Source organism: Phyllobates terribilis, unplaced genomic scaffold, assembly GCF_046119375.1.
Source record: "Phyllobates terribilis strain yellow unplaced genomic scaffold, ASM4611937v1 Scaffold_11__3_contigs__length_659146591, whole genome shotgun sequence".
Classification (NCBI taxonomy): domain Eukaryota; kingdom Metazoa; phylum Chordata; class Amphibia; order Anura; family Dendrobatidae; genus Phyllobates; species Phyllobates terribilis.
This window is the reverse complement of record NW_027362771.1, coordinates 311,273,767-311,296,070: the sequence shown is the minus strand read 5'-3', so window position 1 is coordinate 311,296,070 and position 22,304 is coordinate 311,273,767. Positions and strand designations below refer to the sequence as shown.

The 22,304-nt window shown below is 43.2% G+C and overlaps 2 protein-coding genes across 4 annotated transcripts in view; one reads left to right on the top strand and one right to left on the bottom strand.

Moving 5' to 3' along the window:
• The window catches only part of PRRT4 (proline rich transmembrane protein 4), a 55,568-nt gene extending 46,398 nt beyond the window's left edge, over positions 1-9,170 (top strand). Inside the window, exon 3 of the mRNA XM_073652555.1 lies at positions 5,807-9,170. Coding sequence (XP_073508656.1) covers positions 5,807-7,731 — 1,925 coding nt within the window. The 3' untranslated portion in view covers positions 7,732-9,170. The remainder of the gene's footprint in view (positions 1-5,806) is intronic.
• A 7,591-nt stretch (positions 9,171-16,761) lies between these two features.
• POLR1H (RNA polymerase I subunit H) lies at positions 16,762-21,455 on the bottom strand. 3 transcript variants are annotated; one of them, XM_073650757.1, is made up of 5 exons: positions 21,353-21,455; positions 21,004-21,134; positions 20,830-20,933; positions 17,343-17,452; positions 16,762-16,865 (listed from the first exon to the last, which is right to left on the bottom strand). In XM_073650757.1, exons 2-5 carry the CDS (start codon positions 21,131-21,133, stop codon positions 16,841-16,843), a joined length of 369 nt encoding a protein of 122 aa, XP_073506858.1. In that variant the 5' UTR covers position 21,134; positions 21,353-21,455; the 3' UTR covers positions 16,762-16,840. The 3 variants fall into 3 exon arrangements, with proteins under 3 accessions (XP_073506858.1, XP_073506859.1, XP_073506860.1); XM_073650758.1 differs by having other exon boundaries at positions 21,284-21,424; XM_073650759.1 differs by having other exon boundaries at positions 21,229-21,383.
• Positions 21,456-22,304: the final 849 nt, after the last annotated feature.

Sequence of the window (22,304 nt, the reverse complement as noted above, 5' to 3'; positions counted from 1 at the left end):
TTTATGCAACCACATTATTTTAGTTCTTTATTATTCATTTTCCACCCAAAAAAAAAATTCTGTTTAATTTTCAGTTGAATTGTACAGATTATAGGTGACATTGATGGTAGTTTCACGTGAGACATCCAGAAAAGTGGGACAATTGTTTTTTCACTTGTCATCTGTATACAATCCATTTTTTTAGAGCAGCAGCCATCGATCATTTACAAGATCATTTACAATTTTTTATGTTACAGAATTGCAATATGTCCGTAACAAACATGCTATACTGTGACTCTGTATGGCATTTTATTTATTTTTTTTGGAGCACCCATAGACTTGAATGGCTGAGTCTCATCCAATTTCCAGAAGAAACTAGTGCATGCAGCAATTTTTTTCACGCGCAGATCCAGTTAGTGAAAAAAAAACGCTCTTCTGCACTGCCCCATTGAATAACATTGGTCCGAGTGCTATCCGTTTTTTTTCACGGATAGCACTAAGAGCGAAAATACGGTTGTGTGAACAAGCCGTACAGGTAGAAACATTTCTGATGTGATTCTTCTTGGTTTGATTTTTTTTACATGACAAAAACCTGGCATTTTAACAGGGGTGTGTAGACTTTCATATCCACTGTATGATCTGATAATCTAGATTTTCCAGTTTCTGTCTTTGTTACTGTTACTATCCACATGGACAAGATCTCTCTCGCACAGGAAATTGGAGTTTGCCTTGTTTGATAACAAGATTTTCTCAGTCTCCCAGGAAAGAGAATCAAATTACTACTTTTTTCTTTTATGTTGATATATTGTACATGTGAGTTTTCCTGGAGACGGATCACAGCATTGCGATCTGCGATGTTTCTTTTTTTTCTCTCTCTGAGGGAGTAGAATACTGGCAGAAATAAAAATAATCTTCAGCATAGACAGATATAACAAGCCGTCCTTATGGCGCTATCAGGGGGCTGGCAATGTGCCTTTAAAATGTACAAAAATAACACTTTAAACATAAATCAAATAAAAGTGATTAAAGTATGATTTCATTCTGTATTGTCCCTAAATGCTTTATCTCATCACAAACAACTTCTTGCAAAATGTGGCCCCTGGGCTGATCACCTGGGCTCCTCCTGGTTCATCAGCAAGTCCAGTAGTATTACATGGCAGCCGATCAGGGTAATGGACATCTTTGTAATACAAGGACAACCCCTGTAATCCATGGTGTGCACCATACATGGTTTCAGATTTTGAAGTACTAGGTCTGTTTCACACAGTGTGGTCTTAAGAGTTTTTTTTTCAGGCAAAACTGACATTGCCTCCAAAAACAAAAGAGAAATATAAGTTCCCTTTTGTCTGAGGCTGCATGGCAATTTTGGACTCGCACAGCCAAAATTTTCAAAATGTCGCTGCTACATTCCAGCACAACACAAGTGAATGGGGTCACATTCTGACCTCGAAGGTGCAGTCACTAGGGTGGCCAACAGGACGTAAAAATAAGGCACTTTTTTGCCCTGTTCGTAAAAAATTTACACTGAATGCAGCTAATACATATCAGAATTATGGGCTGTAGACATGTATCACTTATAATTATAATGACTTATTAAGGTTTTCTGATATGTCCATAAAAATATTGTCTGTCTGTGATTTTTTTGATAACATGTCCAGAAAAAAAAAAAAAAAGTCAAGTTGGCAAGGCTGGCTGTCACTGTGACAAGTAAGTTGCAAGTAGTCCAGCCGCATCAGATTTTTTCGACTTGCTTGTCACAGTTGCAGTACCCTTGGGGTCGCAATACAACCTCATTCACTTGTATTGCGCTATGAAGTAGCTGCGACACAAGGTGAACGTTGGTGGCAAAATTTTTGCACAATGCTCGGTTGCGTAAAAAAAATTGCAACATTTGGCATTTTCACACTACTTTTGGCCAGCAGTGCCAAAGTGGGTGGAGCTGGAAAAGACAAGGGCAGGCCAGGGTGTGGCAACGTCCACCTGAACAGTGACAGTGTTCTTTGCGGCAGAAATGTTACTCCAGTACCTGACTGGAGTAAAATTTCTAGCGAGGTGCACAGAGACGCAAGACACTGATAAGATGCGCAGAATTCATTAAGTTGCGTGTGTTTCTTAATGAATTTTGAGCATCTTATTCCTGCGCATCCCTCATTAAGAATAGCGTCCGTCATTAAGATCTTAAAACAGTAAACCAGGTTGCCCTGTATACAGGTCTATGCAGGAGGGGAGGCTAAAAACGGAGTGTCACATCACTTCTGCCACATAGGGCTAAAATGTTGAGAGGGTAGTGCTCTTTATCTGGGTCATCATGCCCAGGCTACTTGCATTGTAAACTCTCATCAGATTGCAATGGGATCCACACAAGAGGTGAGAGAACGTGCTCTGCATTGCTTGATACTCGATCTGGCATCGGGGTGCTCAGGTATGCTCCTTACTCAATCGAGTATCATGGGTATGGGTATGCTCGAGTCCCCGCCCCTCATGTTTCATGGCTGTTAGACAGCCAATAAACATGCGGGGATTGCCTGCATACACAGTAATGCCGTAATACTGGCATTATGGTGATTGGCCAGCCGCATCGCTTCTTATAAGATGCGTTAAATCTGAAGTTAAAAAAAGCACGAGTTGTAAGTGCAATTACGCAAATGTTTTTAGCCTGGTTTTAATAAATATATATATTTAAAAAAAATAATAAAAAAAATGACATGGGCGCCCTCCCCTATTTTAGATAACCAGTCAAGGTAAAGCAGACAGCTGCGGGCTTATATTATTAGGCCCTTATTGGGCCCTTCCCAGCCTCCAAGTATAAGACCGCGGCTGCCCCAGAATTGACGCCTCACACAAGATACGGTGGCAATCAGGGTGATGGTAGTTGGGGTTGATGATAGCTGTGATTTGTTAAAAATCACAGCGCCATCAACCCCTGGGGTTAGTAATGGAGAGGTGTCTGTCAGTCACCCCCATTACTAACCCGGTAATAAATCGTTCACCAATTTATTGAAAAAAAAAATGTAAAAATTCCATGCAGGTCCAAAGTAGTCCAACAAATTAGAAGTTTTCGAGAAAGGGATACCTGAAAAACATAAAGACAGAAATAAAGACAATGGACATTCACTCATAAATCAATTAATTACTCAAAATGCTGCCATTTGTTTTGTTATGTTTTTCAGGTATCCTTTTCTGGACTACTTCGGATTCTTTGGACTACTTCAGACCTGCATGTAATATTTTCATTTTTTTTTCCAATAAATTGGTGAACGAGGGATAGTGTGGGGGAGTCTTTATTCAAATAAAGTATTATTTCTGTGAGTGTGTTTTTATTTTTTGATTACTGTGTTAGTAATGGCTGTGTTTGATAGACACTTCTCCATTACTAACCCAAGGCTTGATGCCAGCTGTGATATTTGACAAATCACAGCTGTCATCAAACCCAACTACCATTACCCCGATTGCCACCGCACCAGGGCAATCAGGAAGAGCAGAGCAAAGCGCCAAAATTGGCACATCGAATGTGATGCGCCACTTCTGGGGCAGCTGTAGGCTTGTATTTTTAGGCTGGGAAGCGCCCAATAACCACGGACCTTCCCAGCCTGATAATATAAGCCCACAACTGTCAGCTTTACCTTGACTGGTTATCAAAAATAAGGGGGACCCCACGTGTTTTTTTTTTCATTTATTTATTAGGTTAATCCATGTACAGTAAACTACACACGCACTGCACTAATTATATATCTCACGGATATCTATCTATCTATATCTTTGCACATCTAATAACATACCAAAGGAGACAAAAATGCATCCAGCAAAAACGCAAGGAGTGAGATTCATGTGGAAATTCTGCTGCGTGAAAGCCTGAACAAACTTTGATCGTGGGAACATACCCTAAAAGTGGCGTAATACTCTGACAACATGGTTCCCAGCAGCCACCTGGGAGTCAGAGATGTTTCCAGGCGTCTTCCCCATGCTGTTCCCATTCCATTTGAGGGCTGTTTTTTATCCATTTCAGGGATTTTCTTGCCCCCCAGAATTTCTGTTAGGGTCTTCTGGGAAAATGCTCAAGTTTCCCGTTGACTTCCATTATACTCATTACTTGAGTGGACCCTGTCCAAGCATCCGACCTGCTCAATTTGAGTACCAAGCACTCACTCATATTAGTGCTCGCTCATCACTAACCCAATCCCATAAAATAGCGTTTACTTGCACTAATATTTTACATTCTATCCACATATTAATGTTTTTTTGGTACATGTATTATTTTGTTCATAGTACCTACAGATTGTTTTTTTTTTATCTTCATGGAAAGGGAACATTTTGACTGCCATGTAATATTGGAATTGCAAGACAGGAAAAAAGCATTTAGAAGAAAACTAGGTTTTCATGTGGAAACTCCAGACAATTCAGCAGTATTGTAGAACATAAACACAGCAGTTTTAATATAAAACATGGCAGACGAGGGGGATTATTGTCAGTAAGACCCTTTGGGATTGTCTTAATGTTTGGTACAAACTGCACTAAACCAGGAAGTTTTCCCTTAAGTCTTCATTAGTAATAGTGTTTGCTCAGGGAAAAATGTGGATTTTTCTTGAGAGCCAAACTACCCACTCTTTAACTTATTGTGAGCTGTAGTAGCAATGAGAGACAACAGATTGTGAAGGATGAGATTTATCTGGAACACATGTAAAATAAAATGTATTTATAGGACAGCGCCATATTCTAGAAATAAGATCTGAATGGTCTTTTGTGGGTTTGGTGCTAGAATAAAAATTTTGGCAGTGTGATGTGTTTCCATTTTTACCTATGTCATTTAAAATGGCATGCTTTTCTTATGGAAAGAAAACTTAACTTAGGGTAAGTGCAGTCTTTTTCAGGCAGATTTCACCTAGAATCATCCTGAAAAAGTTTCCCAAAAGTGAACATAATGCACAATGTAAAAACGCCATTGCTGTGCACATGTTCAGTCTTCAGGCAGCTTCTACTTGTTATAGTTTAAATCATAGAAAAAAAGAAAGACACTGGTGGCGGAGACGCCGCAAATAGGACAACAAATCCGATAGCCAAGTAGCTTCAAGAAAAAGGTCGCCGGCTTTTTCCTGAAGCGGCTTTGCCAAGGAAAACCTCGGTGGGTCCACCAGCATCATAAAGGTGAAACTGTATGAAAAGCCTAAAAGAATGAACATATGCATTTCTGTGGAAAAACAACTTGCTGTGCACATGTTCAGCCTTTTAGACATCTTTTAACCGCTTCTGATTTCTAAAAACGAGGACCTGTCACTCACTCGACAAAATTTAGTCAAATGCCTTGTAAAAATCCCTGAACTCCCCTGATTCTTTTTTTTTTTTTGCATTTTGCACTGCATCATTTTTGAGCTTGCTCCATTGCAGATATATTCACATTTTTTGCTTTTGGAGAACAATATGTGAAATCTCTGCTTGCAGTCCAATTGCACGTTTCTTCATAGTTTTCCCTGAGGGTGTGTGCATTCACCTCTCCCTCCTAGATGCTTCCAATCACAGATAGATAGCTGATCTAGTAGTCTAGCATTCTGGGACGCTGCTGAGCTATGATTGGCCATGTTTTTGGGGGAGGGGTGAAAGCACATGCCCCCAGAGACAACCCTGAAGAAGTTTGGCTGCAAGCAGAGATTTCACATACAGCACAAAGTGGAAAAAATATGCAAAATCTTGTTTCCAAACATCAATGGTCAACAGAGACACCTCAAAAATTGTATTCTCAAGATTTGTATACTTCAAATAAGAGATTTAAGTGAAGAAAATGCAGATATACTTAATATATATATTTACCCATTTACTTTTTTTCTCTTCACAGATACTGATCTTATTTCACATGTCTCACCATCCTCAACAGATTCAGCTTTTTGGGATTGCACTCACTCTGGTTCAGAAAAATGCGATTTCAGCATGACTCCAAGGCCAACTTTGAATGATATTGACCCAACTCTTCGTGGACTCTCCCCACTTCTTTCTTCTCCACCTATCTTCATTACACTGCATGCTGACTGGAATACATCGGTAGCTGACTGGGGTATTGCTTGGGAAGCCCTGGTATATGGCTCTGTTGGGCTATATGGATCAGTGGCTCTACTTGCTTTACTTTCCATTTTTTGCCTTGTCTTTAGATGCCCATCAGGTGGTTTTTATTTCTCACTTTTACACCTATTGCTGATAGCAGTAGGCAGCAGCCGAGCCTTTTCCTTGTTTTATGATGCCTACGGCCACCAGGATCGTCTAACAGCTTTTACGGCTTTACTTCTGCATGACTTGGCGTTTCCCTGTATGACATCAAGCTTCAGTATTGCATTCCTATTGCTGTGTTCAAGATGCCGCCTTCAACACTCATCTCCAAGTTTTCCACGACTCTGCCTCTTAGCTACTGCAGCATTACTTCACTTTATCTCTGCAGCAGGAGCAGTTGTAGTTGTTGACCTTTTACAGCAATTTCCTTTCCTTCTTCTCATTTCTAGAGGATTTTATGTTGTATTCACTGTTATACTGTCGTTCTCTTTCTTCATTTTTTGTTGCATTGCAAGAACCCAAAGTACCCAAATCTATGACCTCAAAAGTTCTGCTCCACCTACAGAATATATCAGTGGATGTCCTTTTGCAAATCTTAAAGACTGGTGCAGAGCCACCCACGTTGTTCTTTTGTCTGCCTGCTTTGGCATTTTGAATGCTGGCTTACAGTTGTATGCTGTACTGTATGCCATGGGCTATGGTGGCACCATTGTTTTTGGCCCTTGGCCTTGGTGGGCTTTCCAGTTAAGCTCAAGTCTCTGTGAAGTAGGAATCTGTTTGCCTCTCGCACTCATAGGAGCCTACCCAATTTTTTGTGTCAATGAGATTGGAAGAACCAATTGCTGGACACAGATATTTCACTTATCGCCTGGCCATGTTACAATGAAGGCACCTATTTTGAAAACCAATCATCAATGGGCTTCTTCTCAACATGAAAAGCTACTAGTCTGTGACACCATTGCAAGGAGTGACTCAGAATACTTCCCACTCTACACTCTAGTGGAAAAACGCCTAAGTCATGGAGAGGATCTGAGCTTAATTTACCACAGCAACAAAAGCTTGGAGGTTCAAGGTTTAAGCCTTCCCCATGGTTCCAACACACCATCATATATTAGCGTCCAAATAGACAGTGACTCAACTGTTGATTTTCGACCCCCATCTCCAATCAACTTGAGACGTAGCATTGATGAGGCACTTTTCAGTGAGTCTTTGATACCCAAGAGTCTCTTTCATGGAACCACCTTGTCCAGTAGCTTGTCTCTTACTATAAAAAGTTCTACACAAATGGAAGACTGTGTCTTTAAGGAAAAGGCCTCTGATAGGGGACTATATCGAACTTCATCTTGCATTGAGGTAGAAGCTGGACTACCTATAATACAGCCTATGCCAACCACTAGGCATGACACTCCAACTTCCTCCTCTCCAGGGGTATGGAAGGGAGAGCAGAGCACAACTAGCTCTTTGTGTAAAATGTCATTGGATGGATCATCCATGGTACTTTGTTCCAGTGCTGAACATGTAGCTCCCTCAACTTGCAACCATGAAGGAAAGCAGGAGCCAAGTTGCAAATCAAAAGCAGTATACCATACATTGACTCCAGCATCACAGGAGTCATTGGATACTACAGCTCAGCAAGGATGTAGTCTAAGAGATGACTTGATAAATGTTTTTGGACCCATTGATGCTTTGAGCGTTTGCAGTGATACCATTGACTTGTAAATTTCATAAAAAAATGCAGTATTGAAATAGAAAAACATATAAAAGCATCCTATTAATGCTAACTGGAAAAAAAAAGGGTCAAGAAGACATCTCACATATGATGCATTTATGGTGCAGATGTGGTTGTCATGACTGGTATCTTATAGATGGGAGTGCTTTTAACTCTAGAGTATCAAGAAAAAAATGTATTTAGATTTCACTCAATGTATTTTATATATTTAATCATTAAGTTGCCATCTTTAAAAGATTATTTTTTTGAAACTGTAAGAATAATACATTATGCTTTCTTTTGGATCTACTTGCATATCTGCATTTCAAACATACAGGGCTAAAAACTCCAAAGGGGCACATATATATATATATATATATATATATATATATATATATATATATATAATGTATATATGGAGAGGCATGGTTGATGCCAAATTGATATAGTGTTTGAGATTTTTGCATACTGTATAGTCTCCATTCTTGGGGGTGGACCAGTTTGTTAAAGCCACAGTTATATATGCCCTTACAAAGTACCGTATACCTCCAGCTGACACTGCAGAACTCAGCAACTTAGAACTGATCATAAAAAATTAGTGCTATTTTTACCAGGAAACCATATAAAAATTTGTGCCCCAAAGTGTTACAGTTTGTTAGGTTTATTTTGCTAAAGATACAGTGTACTTTATGGCCGCATTGACACATGTGTATTTAAAAAAAAAAACGATAACTGGTTAAAAAATACACAAATGTGAAGGTGTTTTATGAAGATAAATGTAAGGCTTGAGGATGCAAATAATAGAAAAAGTCCATACAATTGTTAAATTTGCATTTGTTGGGATGCAAAGCCTGAAATCAAGATAAATGATGTAAATCCGTTTTCTATTTTTAATGTGATCTTGCAATATAACAAAAAAGTAAAAGATAAAAAGATATTTTTTAGAACATTTCCTTTATAAGTGACATTTAAAAACAGTTTGGTTTATGTTTTCCAACAATGTGTATTTCATGTGCCAACTGGCAGATCATTTTCAAAAGGATTGTCTCACTATGGCCTCATTCACACGTGCGTTTTTTTTTCCCGTGTGGTCAGATTTTTTTCACGGACACATTTTCTTGCATTGCCGATTTTGAGCCGACCCTCGGATCAAAATCGGACATGTCTCCAATATTTTCCACGGACCAGTTGGTCCGAGAGAGAAAAAAAAAAAATCAGACATGTGAATTGCCTCACAGACTATCATAGGTACGAGTGCTCTCTGGGAAAATCACAGATAGTATTCATACGCAAAAATCAGACGTCTGAATGGGGTCTAAGGTATTCCCCTTTCTAGATGCCGCTTCAGGGCTTATGGTTCCCTTATTTATAAGCCAGATCCAGGGCTTCTTTGAATCACCCCCACCTAATATTATTTTCCCTTTGGCTGTCATTGCGGAAGAAATGCTTTAGTGTAGAGCTACATGCCGAATTTGAACGTGACGAAGGTCACATGGCCAAGGATCACTGAATGACACGGCTACATCACAGCATTGTGAAAGTGAATGTAGTTACATTGTAACTCAATGTAAAGTGATCTTGAAAACTAAGTTGCAAAAAGTCAGAATCATTTAGATTTTTTGCGACTTACTTGTTGCAACCCCATTCACCTACAGCGACATAAAGTGGCTTTATACTAGCGGACATCAGCTATTAAATGACCTCAGTTCCATCGTGTCCACCTCTCCTGCTCGATGCAGACAGACAGATGTCTGTCCAGCCTCTGTATGAAGACTTCCATTGAAGGAGAACTCACCACCTCTCGTGGCAGCCTGTTCCATTTGTTAATCACCCTCAATGTCAAAAAGTTTTTTCTAATATCTAATCTGTATCTTCTCCCATTCAGTTTCACCCCATTGCTTTTAATAGAAACATAGAGGGTCCCATCATCTTTTGACCACTCCTCCTGAGTGACCAGAAGTCAAGCTCTCAATGTAAGGCTATGAGAGCCTTGTTCTGGTTCTCATGCACTGATATTATTGAGAAGTGACTTCCGCTCTGCACAACAAACACTGGATCCATATGGTTAATCACAACAAGCAAAAGACCGATGGGAGTGGAGCCAATAACAACAGAAGACCTTGGCTGGTAAAGATTTTACTACAGGAAGGGAACATACATTAGTGATACCACTCAGGGGTGAAATGGGAAGAAAAATGCCAGAGTGGTGCTTTAAGCAATCATTTTGCTTGTTCATCAGGTGATTGGCAGCCTGTTAAACCGGCAAATTTCAGTAAATAGGTGTTGTTTACAATATTCAACCAATGTAAAACTATTCATACAGTGATCTATGGCTGAGCGACCTGTATCATAGCCAAAATCACCAAAAGGCCCAGTGTCACAATACTGATGTCTAATAACCTAGGACTGCTACCCTCTTCCTAAGGGCGCCCTATCTATCTCTGTTCCCCCGGTTACTTCAGATGGCAAAGATGTTGGGGCCACGTACTTGGCTGTTCTCCTGAATCAGTTCTCCTGAATCAGCCCTCATCTGTCCCCTCCCCCACCCAGGGCAGTGGGGAGGAATAGTGTTTGTAAATACACAAACTAGACAAACAAGGAAAGGACATATAGGGACAATTGAAAATACCAAAAACAAACAAAATATAAAACTGGGAAAACACCAAAGGGATTAGGAAGGTAAACAAAAATAGAAATAGATGGGACTATGCACACAACCAAAACACCAAGCAACAGTAACAGAACAACTCTCCTTAAACGCCTCTACTGAACACTGAATCCTCCACTCCTCACTAGGCAGTACCAGACTTAACACTGGCAATCCGGATTGCCAGAGCAGAGACTAAATAGGAGAGGGGAGTGGCTGATACTGCACAGCTGAGAAATTAAAAAGTGGGAAGGTGCAGAGACTAAAAGCTAAGCAGTTTAACTCCTGCACTGCTGAAAGAAACCAACACCATTTAATAAGAAGGGGAAGTGCTTCTATTCAATGCAGGTGTTTGTGAAGTAAACCAGTGACACCCAGCCTTAAAGTCAGTCTTATCACCCACCAACAATGCAAATTGAGCTACTTAAAAATATATATAGTAGATTTAGCTCCTATAAAAATCATACCAGTAATATACATTTTAGTGTTGTAGTTACAGATAAAATCACTTTAAATCCATACACAAACGAGAGCACATCAATGCACTCTGTGTATCCAACAGCTTAGTGCACCGTTATACCCTCCCGATTTACATAACGAGCAATGGCCCTGATCCTGATTGACATTCTTGGTTTCTAACAGCAAGCACTCACTAAACTCAAACCCTCAATACTGCACGTGCACACTGACACTGGAGGAGCCCAGCGGTGTGCTCAGTGTCCAGGCGGGCACACTTTGATCTCTTGCTCCTCTCTGAAGCCGCTCGCTACACTCCTGAGTATAGTGAGCGGTGGGAAACGGACTGCGCAATCAGAATGTGCTCGCACTCACACTGAGTGCACACCTGCCAACACTGAGTGCACTGCTAGGTTTCTCCAGTGTCGGTGTGCAAGCATAGGAAGAGGTGTTTGAGTTTAGGTAGCACTGGCTGTGAGAAAGCCAGCGCTGGCTATCAAGACCTAGACCAGTGCTGGCTATAGAAATTAGAGAGCATAATGGGGCACCAAGCCATTGGCCACACACGAGGGTATCCGAAGTGCCCTCATTAATAAATTAAAATATAATTTATCTGCAACATTAAAATGTATATTAGTGGTATGATTTTGGTGAGGGCCAAGTCCCCTATATAAATATTTCTGGAGCTGAATTTTGGCGATGATGGACTCTTTAATAATTGCAGGAAGTCTCAACGACACTAGGTTGAAAAATGCTGTTAGAATCTGTTCACATTACCATCAAGTCTTGTGTTTCGCCAAAAAAAAAAAAAAAAAAAAAAAAAAGAGTATGCCGCATCAAAAATGATCAGACACCCTGGCAGAAAACATAATGTAAAGGCAGAAGACAATGTAAATGCTAACAGAACGGGAGACCAATGTCTGGAGAGCATTCTCCATGTTGGCGCAGCTTGGCCAGAGGACAATGAATGGTGGAAGAACATTATGTGCCCGCTGTAGATGTGAGTGCACCGTAGTGCCGTCACGGCACGAGCTCAGGGATATGAAGAAGTAGTGATACAGTTAAATCTGAAGTCTATGTACAAGGGCTGGACGAATCCTGGTCCCTAGGTTACCCTGGCAACTGAGAAATGTGTGCTGGCAACCGGAGCATCGAGTCCCTTTAGTGTTCCCCGCACTTCGGATACCAGCTGTGAATAAAAGGCCAGGTTCCAGCGCATCTGCATCACTGTATTAGTGCTGTCTCCCCGAGCTCAGCGCTATAATGTGTTATTGTAGCCGGAGCAGAACGCCTTTATTTGTTACCACAGTAATTGCCTGACACACAGGGCTTTAGGACACTGGTCTTTACAGCTGCGCATGTCCCACAAAGCTACGAGATGCTCTTTACAAGGTCAATGACACATGAAGTTAGTGCAGCATAGCTCCATTTTTAAAGGCTATATTCATTTTCCAACATGAATTTATTTTATATACAGCAACAAAGGAGTGATGTGTATGTGAAGTGTGTACTGTACCAGTATATAATAAAGCTGTCGGGATACGTACAGCTCCATCTTAGACTATTCAAAGGAGCCGAGGCACCAAAACCGCAGGTTCTCACTCATCGGTAACGTTCCTGATTGATATAGATGATCTATACTTTGTGTAGGTCCTCAATATGATAGTCCTAGACAACCCCTTTAAAGGGAATGTCATCCCCTTGGACTTTTCAGACTGCTAATAAGAGCATACAGGTGATAGAAATGTGAATCTATACTTACCTGTATGCCTCATATTAGCGGTCTGGTTTCTGTGTAATAGCTTTTTTTAAATTATTTCTGCTAAGCTTCGCGTCCCCCGGACGCCAAGAAATCTCCGCCTGCTAGCCCTATTTCCATACTCACCCCACTCATCCCGCGCCTGCGCTGTTTCCTCTGTACGGACGGAGCTCTTCTGCCTGCTGTCCGTACAGAGGAAACAGCGCAGGATCCGGCTGGGAACTGCACGACAGGGGCATGTGACGTGCAGGGGAGGTGGGGTGAGTATGGAAATAGGGCTAGCAGGTGGAGATTTCTTGGCGTCCGGGGGACGCGAAGCTTGGCAGAAATAATTTAGTAAAAAGCAATTTCACAGCAATCAGACCGCTAATAGGGGCCATACAGGTAGGTATATATTCACATTTCTATCACCTGTATGCCCATCTTAGCGGTCTGAAAAGTCTCAGGGGGTGACAGATTCCCTTTAAGTCAGTGTTTCCCAAACCCCATCCTCACAGCCCCCACAGGTCATCTTTTCAGGATCTCCTTAGTATTGCACAGGTGAGAGAATTCCTGATGCCTTGATGATACTTCAATCAGCTGTGTGATACTAAGGAGATCCTGAGAACATGACGTGTGGGGGGCCGTGAGGATGGGGTTTGGGAAACACTGCTTTAAGTAATGAAGTGAATGGATTGAGCAGAGACTGGTAAACCCTACTAATAGTTCTTAAGGGCTCACGTACCCTATTTCAAAGATATTTTCAATATTAGGAAAGGCCTTTTTTGCCACAGAACAAAAACCTCTGTCTCTATTGAAATAGTACTCCAAATCAAAATGAGGTCATAATGCAGCCATGTGAACTGGCCCTGACAAACTAGTAGTGTGGTGCATGGGCGTACCCAGGATCAAAACTAGGAGGGGGGGGGGCAAGCCATGGTCGTTCAGGTTGTAAAATTTTAAAATGAAAAAGGTGAAATGAAAATTTTAAGAAAATTATATGTAATTATAGAAGTGCTTTATTAGTTATTACAATTATTTGCTTGCAAAAATTTTTGATTTATATTCTAATTACATGTCTTATACCATTTTTCTTGGGTTTGAAGAAAACTTGTTCAAAACTTTAGTTTCAATCCAGTCCCGATTTTCCTTGAAGAATTTCCGATGGATGCTCATCAAACACAATCCAGTCAGTCTGTCCTCCCCATTGTACTTCTGAGCCAGGTCTTTACCCTTCGAAGGGTACTGAAAGATCGTTCAACAGTAGCTGTGGTGGACGGGAAAGCACTTAAAATGAAGAGTGCATGCCTTGTTGCAGGGAAAAAAATATTAGCCTCCTCAAAAAGTGCAGCCACTTCAATGTCTTTAACCACCCGTCCTTTCTCCAGGTCCGGACCGGTTCCTAATCCCAACGCCCAGGCCCTTCCAAATTTCAATAATTACACAGTGAGTGAGTGTATTGTGTAATTTACACTGGCTGGCTGCCACAGTCACTGGCAGCCGGCCCACAGTAACAGGACAAGCGCTCCGCTCCGGCGGGATTCTCAGAGACAGAAAACAGGGGAGGCAGGCAGCGTGCTACATCAGCATGCCTCAGGAGTCAGGACCCTGATCAGGTGACATGCGGCGTGCTGTGTCACTCAGCGTGCGTTAAAGGTAATCCCGGCCAGACCCCATGCAGTGACACTGCACAGTTCCGGCCAACGGGTGCAGAACAGAGCAGTCACCTGCGGCCGGCCGCAGAGGGAACTTTTGCTGGCCGCGACCGCTGGTGATCTAAGTGTGTGTGCGGCAGGGTCGGCTCCAGGTTTTTGTGGGCCCCAGGCAAAAGAGTCTCAATGGGCCCCTTTAACACATACCACGATTCATGATTAACAGATATAGAAGAGAAATATATGTATATATATATATATATATATATATATATATAGTACAATGCAAAGATTTCACTTCTTACATTACATGAGTGATATCTATTGTAAATTCCACAATAGCTCAGAAACCAGCGAATCGCTCCACACAGTATACTGGCCCCCCATAAAATGCCCCATTTATTATTATTATTATTGCGCCATTTATTCCATGGCGCTTTACATGTGATAGGGATATACATAACAAAAGCATTTACATAATCTTAACAAGACGAGTCAGCGACTGGTACAGGAGGAGCGAGGACCCTGCCCGCGAGGGCTCACATTCTAGAAGGGATGGGTGAGGATACAGTAGGTGATGGTAGAGCGGGTCGTGCAGTGGTGTTTACTGCAGGTTGTAGGCTTGTCGGAAGAGGTAGGTCTTCAGGTTCCTTTTGAAGGTTTCCACGGTCGGCGAGAGTCTGATATGTTGGGGTAGAGAGTTCCAGAGTAGGGGGGAAGCACGGGAGAAATCTTGTATACGATTGTGGGAGGAGGAGATAAGAGGGGAGTAGAGAAGGAGATCCATACAGGATACTGGCCCCCATATAACGCTCCATACAGAATACTGCCTCCCATATAACGCTCCATACAGGATACTGGCCACCATATAACGCTCCATACAGGATACTGGCCCCCATATAACGCTCCATACGGGATACTGGCCCCCATATAACGCTCCATACGGGATACTGGCCCCCATATAACGCTCCATACGGGATACTGGCCCCCATATAACGCTCCATACGGGATCTGGCCCCCATATAACGCTCCATACGGAATACTGGCCCCCACATAACGCTCAATGTAGGCTGTTACCCCACATAATGCCCCACGCAGGCTGTCTCTCCCCCCCCCCCATATAATGCCCCATCTGGGATGTCACCCCCCCCTCCCTTATAATGCCCCATCTGGGATGTCACCCCCCCTCCCTTATAATGCCCCATGCAGGATGTCACCCCCCCCTTATAATGCCCCATGCAGGATGTCACCCCCCCCCCTTATAATGCCCCATGCAGGATGTCACACCCCCCCCTTATAATGCCCCATGCAGGATGTCACACCCCCCCCCCCACCTTTATACTGCCCCATGCAGGATGTCACACAACCACCCCATATAATGCCCCATGCAGGATGTCACACACCCCCACCTCCCTTATACTGCCACAGGCCTCCACACAATAAAAAAAAAAAAAAAAAATCAAATACTCACCTGCTGCCGCTGCTTCGGACTCCAGTGTCGCCGGCCTCATCCCGCTCTGCGCTGTGACTGCTCAGGAGAGAGAGCGGTGTAAAGACGTCACAGCACCCTCTGACCTGAGACGTCACAGTGCAGCAGCCGCGGAGGATGCAGGAGCTGCTGTGGAGGCACGGGGAGGGGTAAGCATTGTGTCGGGGCACTGAGCAAGCGGGGGGAGCGGGCGCTGACACCGCTCTCCTCCGCTCACGGGTCCCATAGCGCGCGGGGTGCCCGACGGTGAGGGGGCCCCCTGGCTGCTCAGGGCCCCAGCACTTACCCGGATCCTGACGCCGGCCCTGAGTGTGCGGCGTGCGTCCCTGCTTCTAGGGGCCCCCCTGCCCCACGGTGGGTACGCCCATCGTGTGGTGTCCTTCAGAAACTTTGTGGTTGTATAAATGAAGAGGCACAGTCTAAGGCCACGGCCCCACTATCAGTATTTGGTCAGTATTTTTTCTCAGAAGCGGGAGCCAAAACCAGGAGTGGGTGATAAATGCAGAATTGGTGACTTGTTTCTATTATACCTTTTTTCTGATTGTTCCTCATCTGGTTTTGGCTCCCACTCCTGAGAAAAAATACTGACCAAATACTGATAGTGGGGCCGTGGCCTTATTTTATGTTCACATGTTGGGGAAATATCTGCTGCGGCCTTGGTTACAATCTGCATGTGATACTTGTGGATTTCACAGTACTCCATTTAGTAAACGCTGAACAGGTTGAAATCCGTACTGATAGCTGCATATTAATGAGCAGGATACAGATTTGAGATCCACACTAAGCTTTCCCTTTTGTGCTATTTTTTTCCCCGCAATGGGTGCCTAGGATTTACAAAATCCCTTTCCCATGTATTGTACTGTAAATGCCTACAGATCTGCAGGGCGAAATTCGTAGCACAAATCCATGTGTGAACTTGACCTAAAAAGGTGTCTGCAGCTTGCTAATGGATATGTAAGGATACCATCTCTGGATACCAGATAGTTTATATCTAAAAAGGACTAAACGGGGGAAAAAAAATAAAGGGGAAGGAGAACAGCTGCTAAGAAGAAGAAAAAGTACAAACAAAAAATATATTTTAATTTAAAAAAAAAAAAAATCTAAATGGAAAATTTGAAATAATACAGAAGTCGCTGCATCAAGAATCTTCTTTCTCCTGTAAACTGTAAAGATAAAAGAAGAGAAAAAAAAAAAAGTTACATTGGGCTTTTCCAGGACCCTTCATTGTTTGCACATATGTATGGCTGTACTATTAGTAAATGGGACTAGCGACCATGGATTGATAAGGAATTACTTATTTCTAATATGCAGACCGCTGAGCTACGAAAATGTGCTATAGATACATTTTTGGTTTCATTCATGATGTCCCTTGGTTACTTATTGAAAGGCGGCTCGTGGTTTCCACACTCTGTGTGAACAAGGCATCCAAGGTGATAAATCAATGGAAAAAAAAAAAAAAAAAAAAAAAAAGCTTTCATTTCCTAAATTGCTCTGGTAAAATGAAAACCTGGGCTGTGATTGATTGTTAGGAACAACTAAGTTTCTCTTTTAGGTGGTTTTGATAAAACGGCCCCATATGCTCACATATAACAAGACTAAGAAAGGACGTACGACTATCAATGTACATAAATTGCACGCACCGGCACTGCACACATGTATAAAACACTGTCTGCCCCTCATCTGCGGAGCGCATCTGCCTTGTGTGATAGACCATCTTCTCACAGCCACAGCGGCTGCAGCGCCGATCGATCTGAAAGAGAAGACGCATATGATGGCTAACTGATATCAGCGGCATTGTGAATAGCCGTGCGGAAAGGAATTAGGAAAAAACACCACGTCATCATGGTCACACCTCAGCTATGCCACTCCACTAAGGCCTGCGTAAGATGTCCATGTTCTGTGCTTTTCATGGCTAGAACATGTACTCACCATAGTCTAAGGGACTGTTCACATACCCAGGTTTTTTTCTTTCCAATCACAGAAACAAGTCTGCTTTTGATCAGAGTCACAGATAAAGTTGTTGGGTCCGTGAAAGTCACATATTGTACACTGATGCCATTCGTGTGCTGTTTGTGAAGAATATTGTAATGGATAGGAAAAGTTTTGCTGTTTTTTTTTCCCCAGACATAAAAAAACTGACTCCCTGACCAATACAGATACGCTGATCCAAAACACGGATGAACTATAGTCCCTGTTTTTACAAGTTATAAAAATCACAGGTCAGAGGAAACTGAATAAAATGATACCTTGATATCTGCAATCTGATGTCCTATTCCAGAGAAATCTAGGTTTTACTTATACATAAATGAACTGTTAAAGGGAATCTGTCAGCAGTTGTTTTGCTATGTAATCTGACAGCAGAATGAGGTAGGTCAGAGACCCTGATTCCTGTGATGCATCACTTAGTTTACTGGGTACAGCAGTTATGATACTCAGTTTTCTCTATTACAGATGTAGCAGAGCTCAGTAGTTGAGCAGTGTGTAACACCCCCCCCACCAACTTGTGTACACTGTATAGTGAGAGAGAGCAGCTATTCAGTGCTGGAGGCTAGGTTGGAGTACCGGGCATGAGGCCAGTTGTCCTGTAGTGATTATCTCCGGCTGATCACATCATCATGGTTCTCTCAGATTTCATAGCAAAAACCTTATGACAGATTCCATTTAAGATCTATGGGCCAGTCACTGTTCTGCATGAGAATCTGCCTCCAAAGCTTAAATAAATGAAAGGGGGAGTTATCAGTGTGAGATAAGTAATGACTGTCACATTATGAGAACAATCACACTCAGCTCCGCACTAGGATCAGAACTAACACCGTACAACAGAAGCAACGTTCGTCTCATAAGGCCATGTGCACATGTTGGGTAATTTGTGAGTTTTTTACATCATTCTCCTTAATCACGGGCGTACAGTGTAGCTGCAGCACGGCTCCTGCAGGGCTCAGTGGTCATTTGTGCCTGCTACTAAAGAGAATGAATATTCAGCCCCTCTCCACGCCCATGGGAGTGGAGAGGGGGTGAATATTCATGCTCTTTAATAGCAGGCACACGTGATCGCCCAGCAGCAGGAGCCGTGTTGCGGCTCCAGTGTGCGCCCGCTATCAAGGAGCATGCAGTCACTGCTCCCCACGCACACAGTAATGGTGTGGGGAGTAGCGACTCTTCCAACACAGCATCTCCTTGTGTGAGCGCACATGGCAGTGTCGACATGCGCAGCTCATGCAGGGAGATCTGTGCCGGCTGCAGAGGAGGACATAGCGCTGGAGGAGAGAAGAAGAAAGGAGAGTAGGAGTGTTTATTTTTTTTTGTGTAATGGGGATGGAGGTGCCAGGCATACCCGGATGAGATGGGGCATGCATACCAAGATGAGAGATGAGGGGGGTAGGGGCTTTTAGTACAGAATTAGGGGATATTACCCCTATAGCAGTATCAGCAGGAGACCCTCTCCCCCTTAACAGGGCAACATGACCACATTTTTGTTTACATCTTTTTCCCCCTATATTCCTCCTCTAAAACTCAGGTGCGTCTTATGGTCCGAAAAATATGGTGTATTTATATAATATTATTATTTTTTTTTTTTAGATATGTGGGGAAGGCTTATTTTTTTGCACGCATAAATTGGCCAATTCATGGGTGCCCATCAACCACGGCAAGGTAACCTCCCCCTGATGGGTAACTACTCTGCCTAACATGCAGAGTAGTTACCCATCAGGGGGAGGTTACCTTGCCGTGGTTGATGGGCACACATGAATTGGCCAATTTATGCGCTAAAAAAACTTCATTTTTTGTAAGTACTTGTAGCTGAGCAAAACAGTTTAGATCTAATATTTTCATTGTTAAGACATATCTTGGCCATATGGAGTGCTGCTGCATTCTTTATACATACAAAAAGTTTGGACACACCTTCTCATTTAAAGATTTTTCTGTATTTTCATGACTAAATAAAGTAGCCAACATCAAAACAAAAAGGTGGCTACTTTGAAGAACCTAGAATATAAGACATATTTTCAGTTGGTCACACTTTTTTGTTAAGTATATAATTCCACATGTGTTAACTCATAGTTTTGATGCCTTCAGTGTGAATGTACAATTTTCATAGTCATGAAAATACAGAAAAATCTTTAAATGAGAAGCTGTGTCCAAACTTCTGGTCTGTACTAATATAAATTTTAAAAATATATATATATATATATATATATACATATACACATTTTTTTTCTTCTAATATATTAGACGCTGCAAATAGTTGGGGGTCAGGGCCATGATACACTTACCATTCACACAGAACAGCACTCTGATATGCAGACAGTGCGGCGTACGGGCTCAACAATACTAGGGTTGGCCATACATATTATATGGCTGTCGGCAGAACGATGCTTAGACCTATCATATGGCTGATAGCCATCTCTCAAATTTTCAACGACAGAGAGGAATAGAGTGTCTAGACGCATTAGCTCACATAGAAAGACCTGGCAGCCATCTCTCCCATACACAGGAGTGCTCAGAGATTGGCAGTCTGAAATCAGACATGAGCGATTGACATCTCTTCCGACCAGCAGTCGTCTGTCTTCCCCATACACATTAGACCATCAGTTGAACCGGTCGATGTTAGGGGGTTCAGCCAACAGTCTAAAGCAAACGTCAAACCCCGGCCTATGGGCCAAATCTGTCCCGCACGGTGGTTTTATTTGGCCTGAGACACGAGAGTAACCAGCCCTGTGTGGGGCCCGTTACACCGCATGGAGGACCGTGTGGGGCCCGTTACACCGCATGGAGGACCGTGTATACTGGCTGGCCAGCGACTTTGTCCAAGTCTTTCATTTTGATCCTCTGTGTGTTTGAGTTTGACATCCCTGGTGTAAAGTGTATGGGGGCCATAAGTCAATACTCAATCTCTATGAAGACCCGTAGACTTATTTTTGAACGACTCCACCGCCCACACAAGAGCCGAGGTCTTCACTGCAGCATTTTGGGCCATCGGTGGAGTATCAGGCAGCTATTGCCACTGTCTATATGACATTTTCCTACCAATTCCTGTAAACCGGCCACATGTGAACACAGACTTGTGAACGCGGCTCCAGCATGGAAACAGACTGTGTAAAGACCTGTCTCAGATCTGCACCATCTTACCAGAGGTCCTTTCAGGGCTCCATCTTCATCTGCCTCGTTTGTCAGCGATATGGCGTCCAGTTGATTAAATATGACCGATCTGTGAACGTACTTCCCCAGGAACTCTGGAAGAGACAGGATCAGAGTGGTGAGACCACTGCAGGGGAGCAGAGGGGGGCAGCACTGAGCACTTACCTGTCACCAGGGTGCGATGGCCGCAGGACCGGCAGGTGACAGTGTCCTGCATGCCAGGAGGGGGCAGCACCGAGCCACAGTCTGAGCAGTAGTCAGACTCCGAGGAGAAACACGTGGGAGCAGCGTCCATCCTGCCATGGAGACATTAGACAGATACACAGACTCCATTACATAGAGCCACAGCAGCGCGTTACGCAGCTCGCCATACACGCGCATTCCGCACACCTGGCAGTGCCAGTAACGCCGGGCTCCTCTCTACGTGTACGATCAGAATACGTACGATCGCCGCTCCTGCAGTGACGATGGAGCAGAAGCTCAGCAGCCACAGACTGTCCCGTCCCGCACTCACCCTGTGACTGTGCAGCCAGGCGCCTCCGTCCTGGGCTATCAGTCACGTGTTCCCGCCGCTGATCATAGAGTTGTAGCGCTGCACGGCACTAGCGCCCTCTGCCGGCCGGCACCTCGTGTATCAGATGTCAGGCACGGGCCGCTGCTATGGCGCTGGTGGCTTTATTGGACGTCGTGGCTAGGGTTGGCCCTCCAGTGATGGCCTCACCTCTGAGCAGAGGGGCTGCTTTAGGGCTTTATGAATGGGACAGCACGCTGACCCGTGTTATTTGATAGGGAAGTTTAAATGAATATTTTTCTTTGTCCGACTGAGAAAAAAATGGCAGCCCGCACCACGGTCACCCGAGTCTTGGATGAGACGCACCCATTCAAGCCTATGGGTGCGGAAAAAATTACATTTTTGTTATAAACCTAAGAAGCTGTATATGACCATGTGCATTTTATAGACACACACAGACGTCACAATTAGTGATGGGCGAGCACTAAAATGCTTGGGTGCTTGACCTGAGCAACGAGCCCAATGTAAGTCTATGGGAAACTCAAGCATTTTTCAGGCGGCTCCCCCGGCGGTCTGCAGAGGGCCTAAAAATTGCCCAAATCGATGGGAACAGTGCTCAAATGACATGGGAACAGCATGGGGAAGACCCCTGGAAGCATTTCTGACCCCCAGGTCACTGCTGTCAGCAACGTTGTCAGAGTATTACGCCACTTTTACGGACTCACAATAAAACATACAAAAACGAAACCAAAATGGATTTTCCTGGGAAATATGTTAAGGAACATCCTTTCCAGGGTAATGACTTGTATATAAGGCAAAATAAATAACCAAAAACAAAAATACTCCTCCACACCTTGGGCTATGTTCACACGTATCGTTTTTGATGCGTTTTTGCACTTTTGCATTGCTTTCAGCCGTGACAAATGCATTCACTGGGAAATGTCATTTTAACATT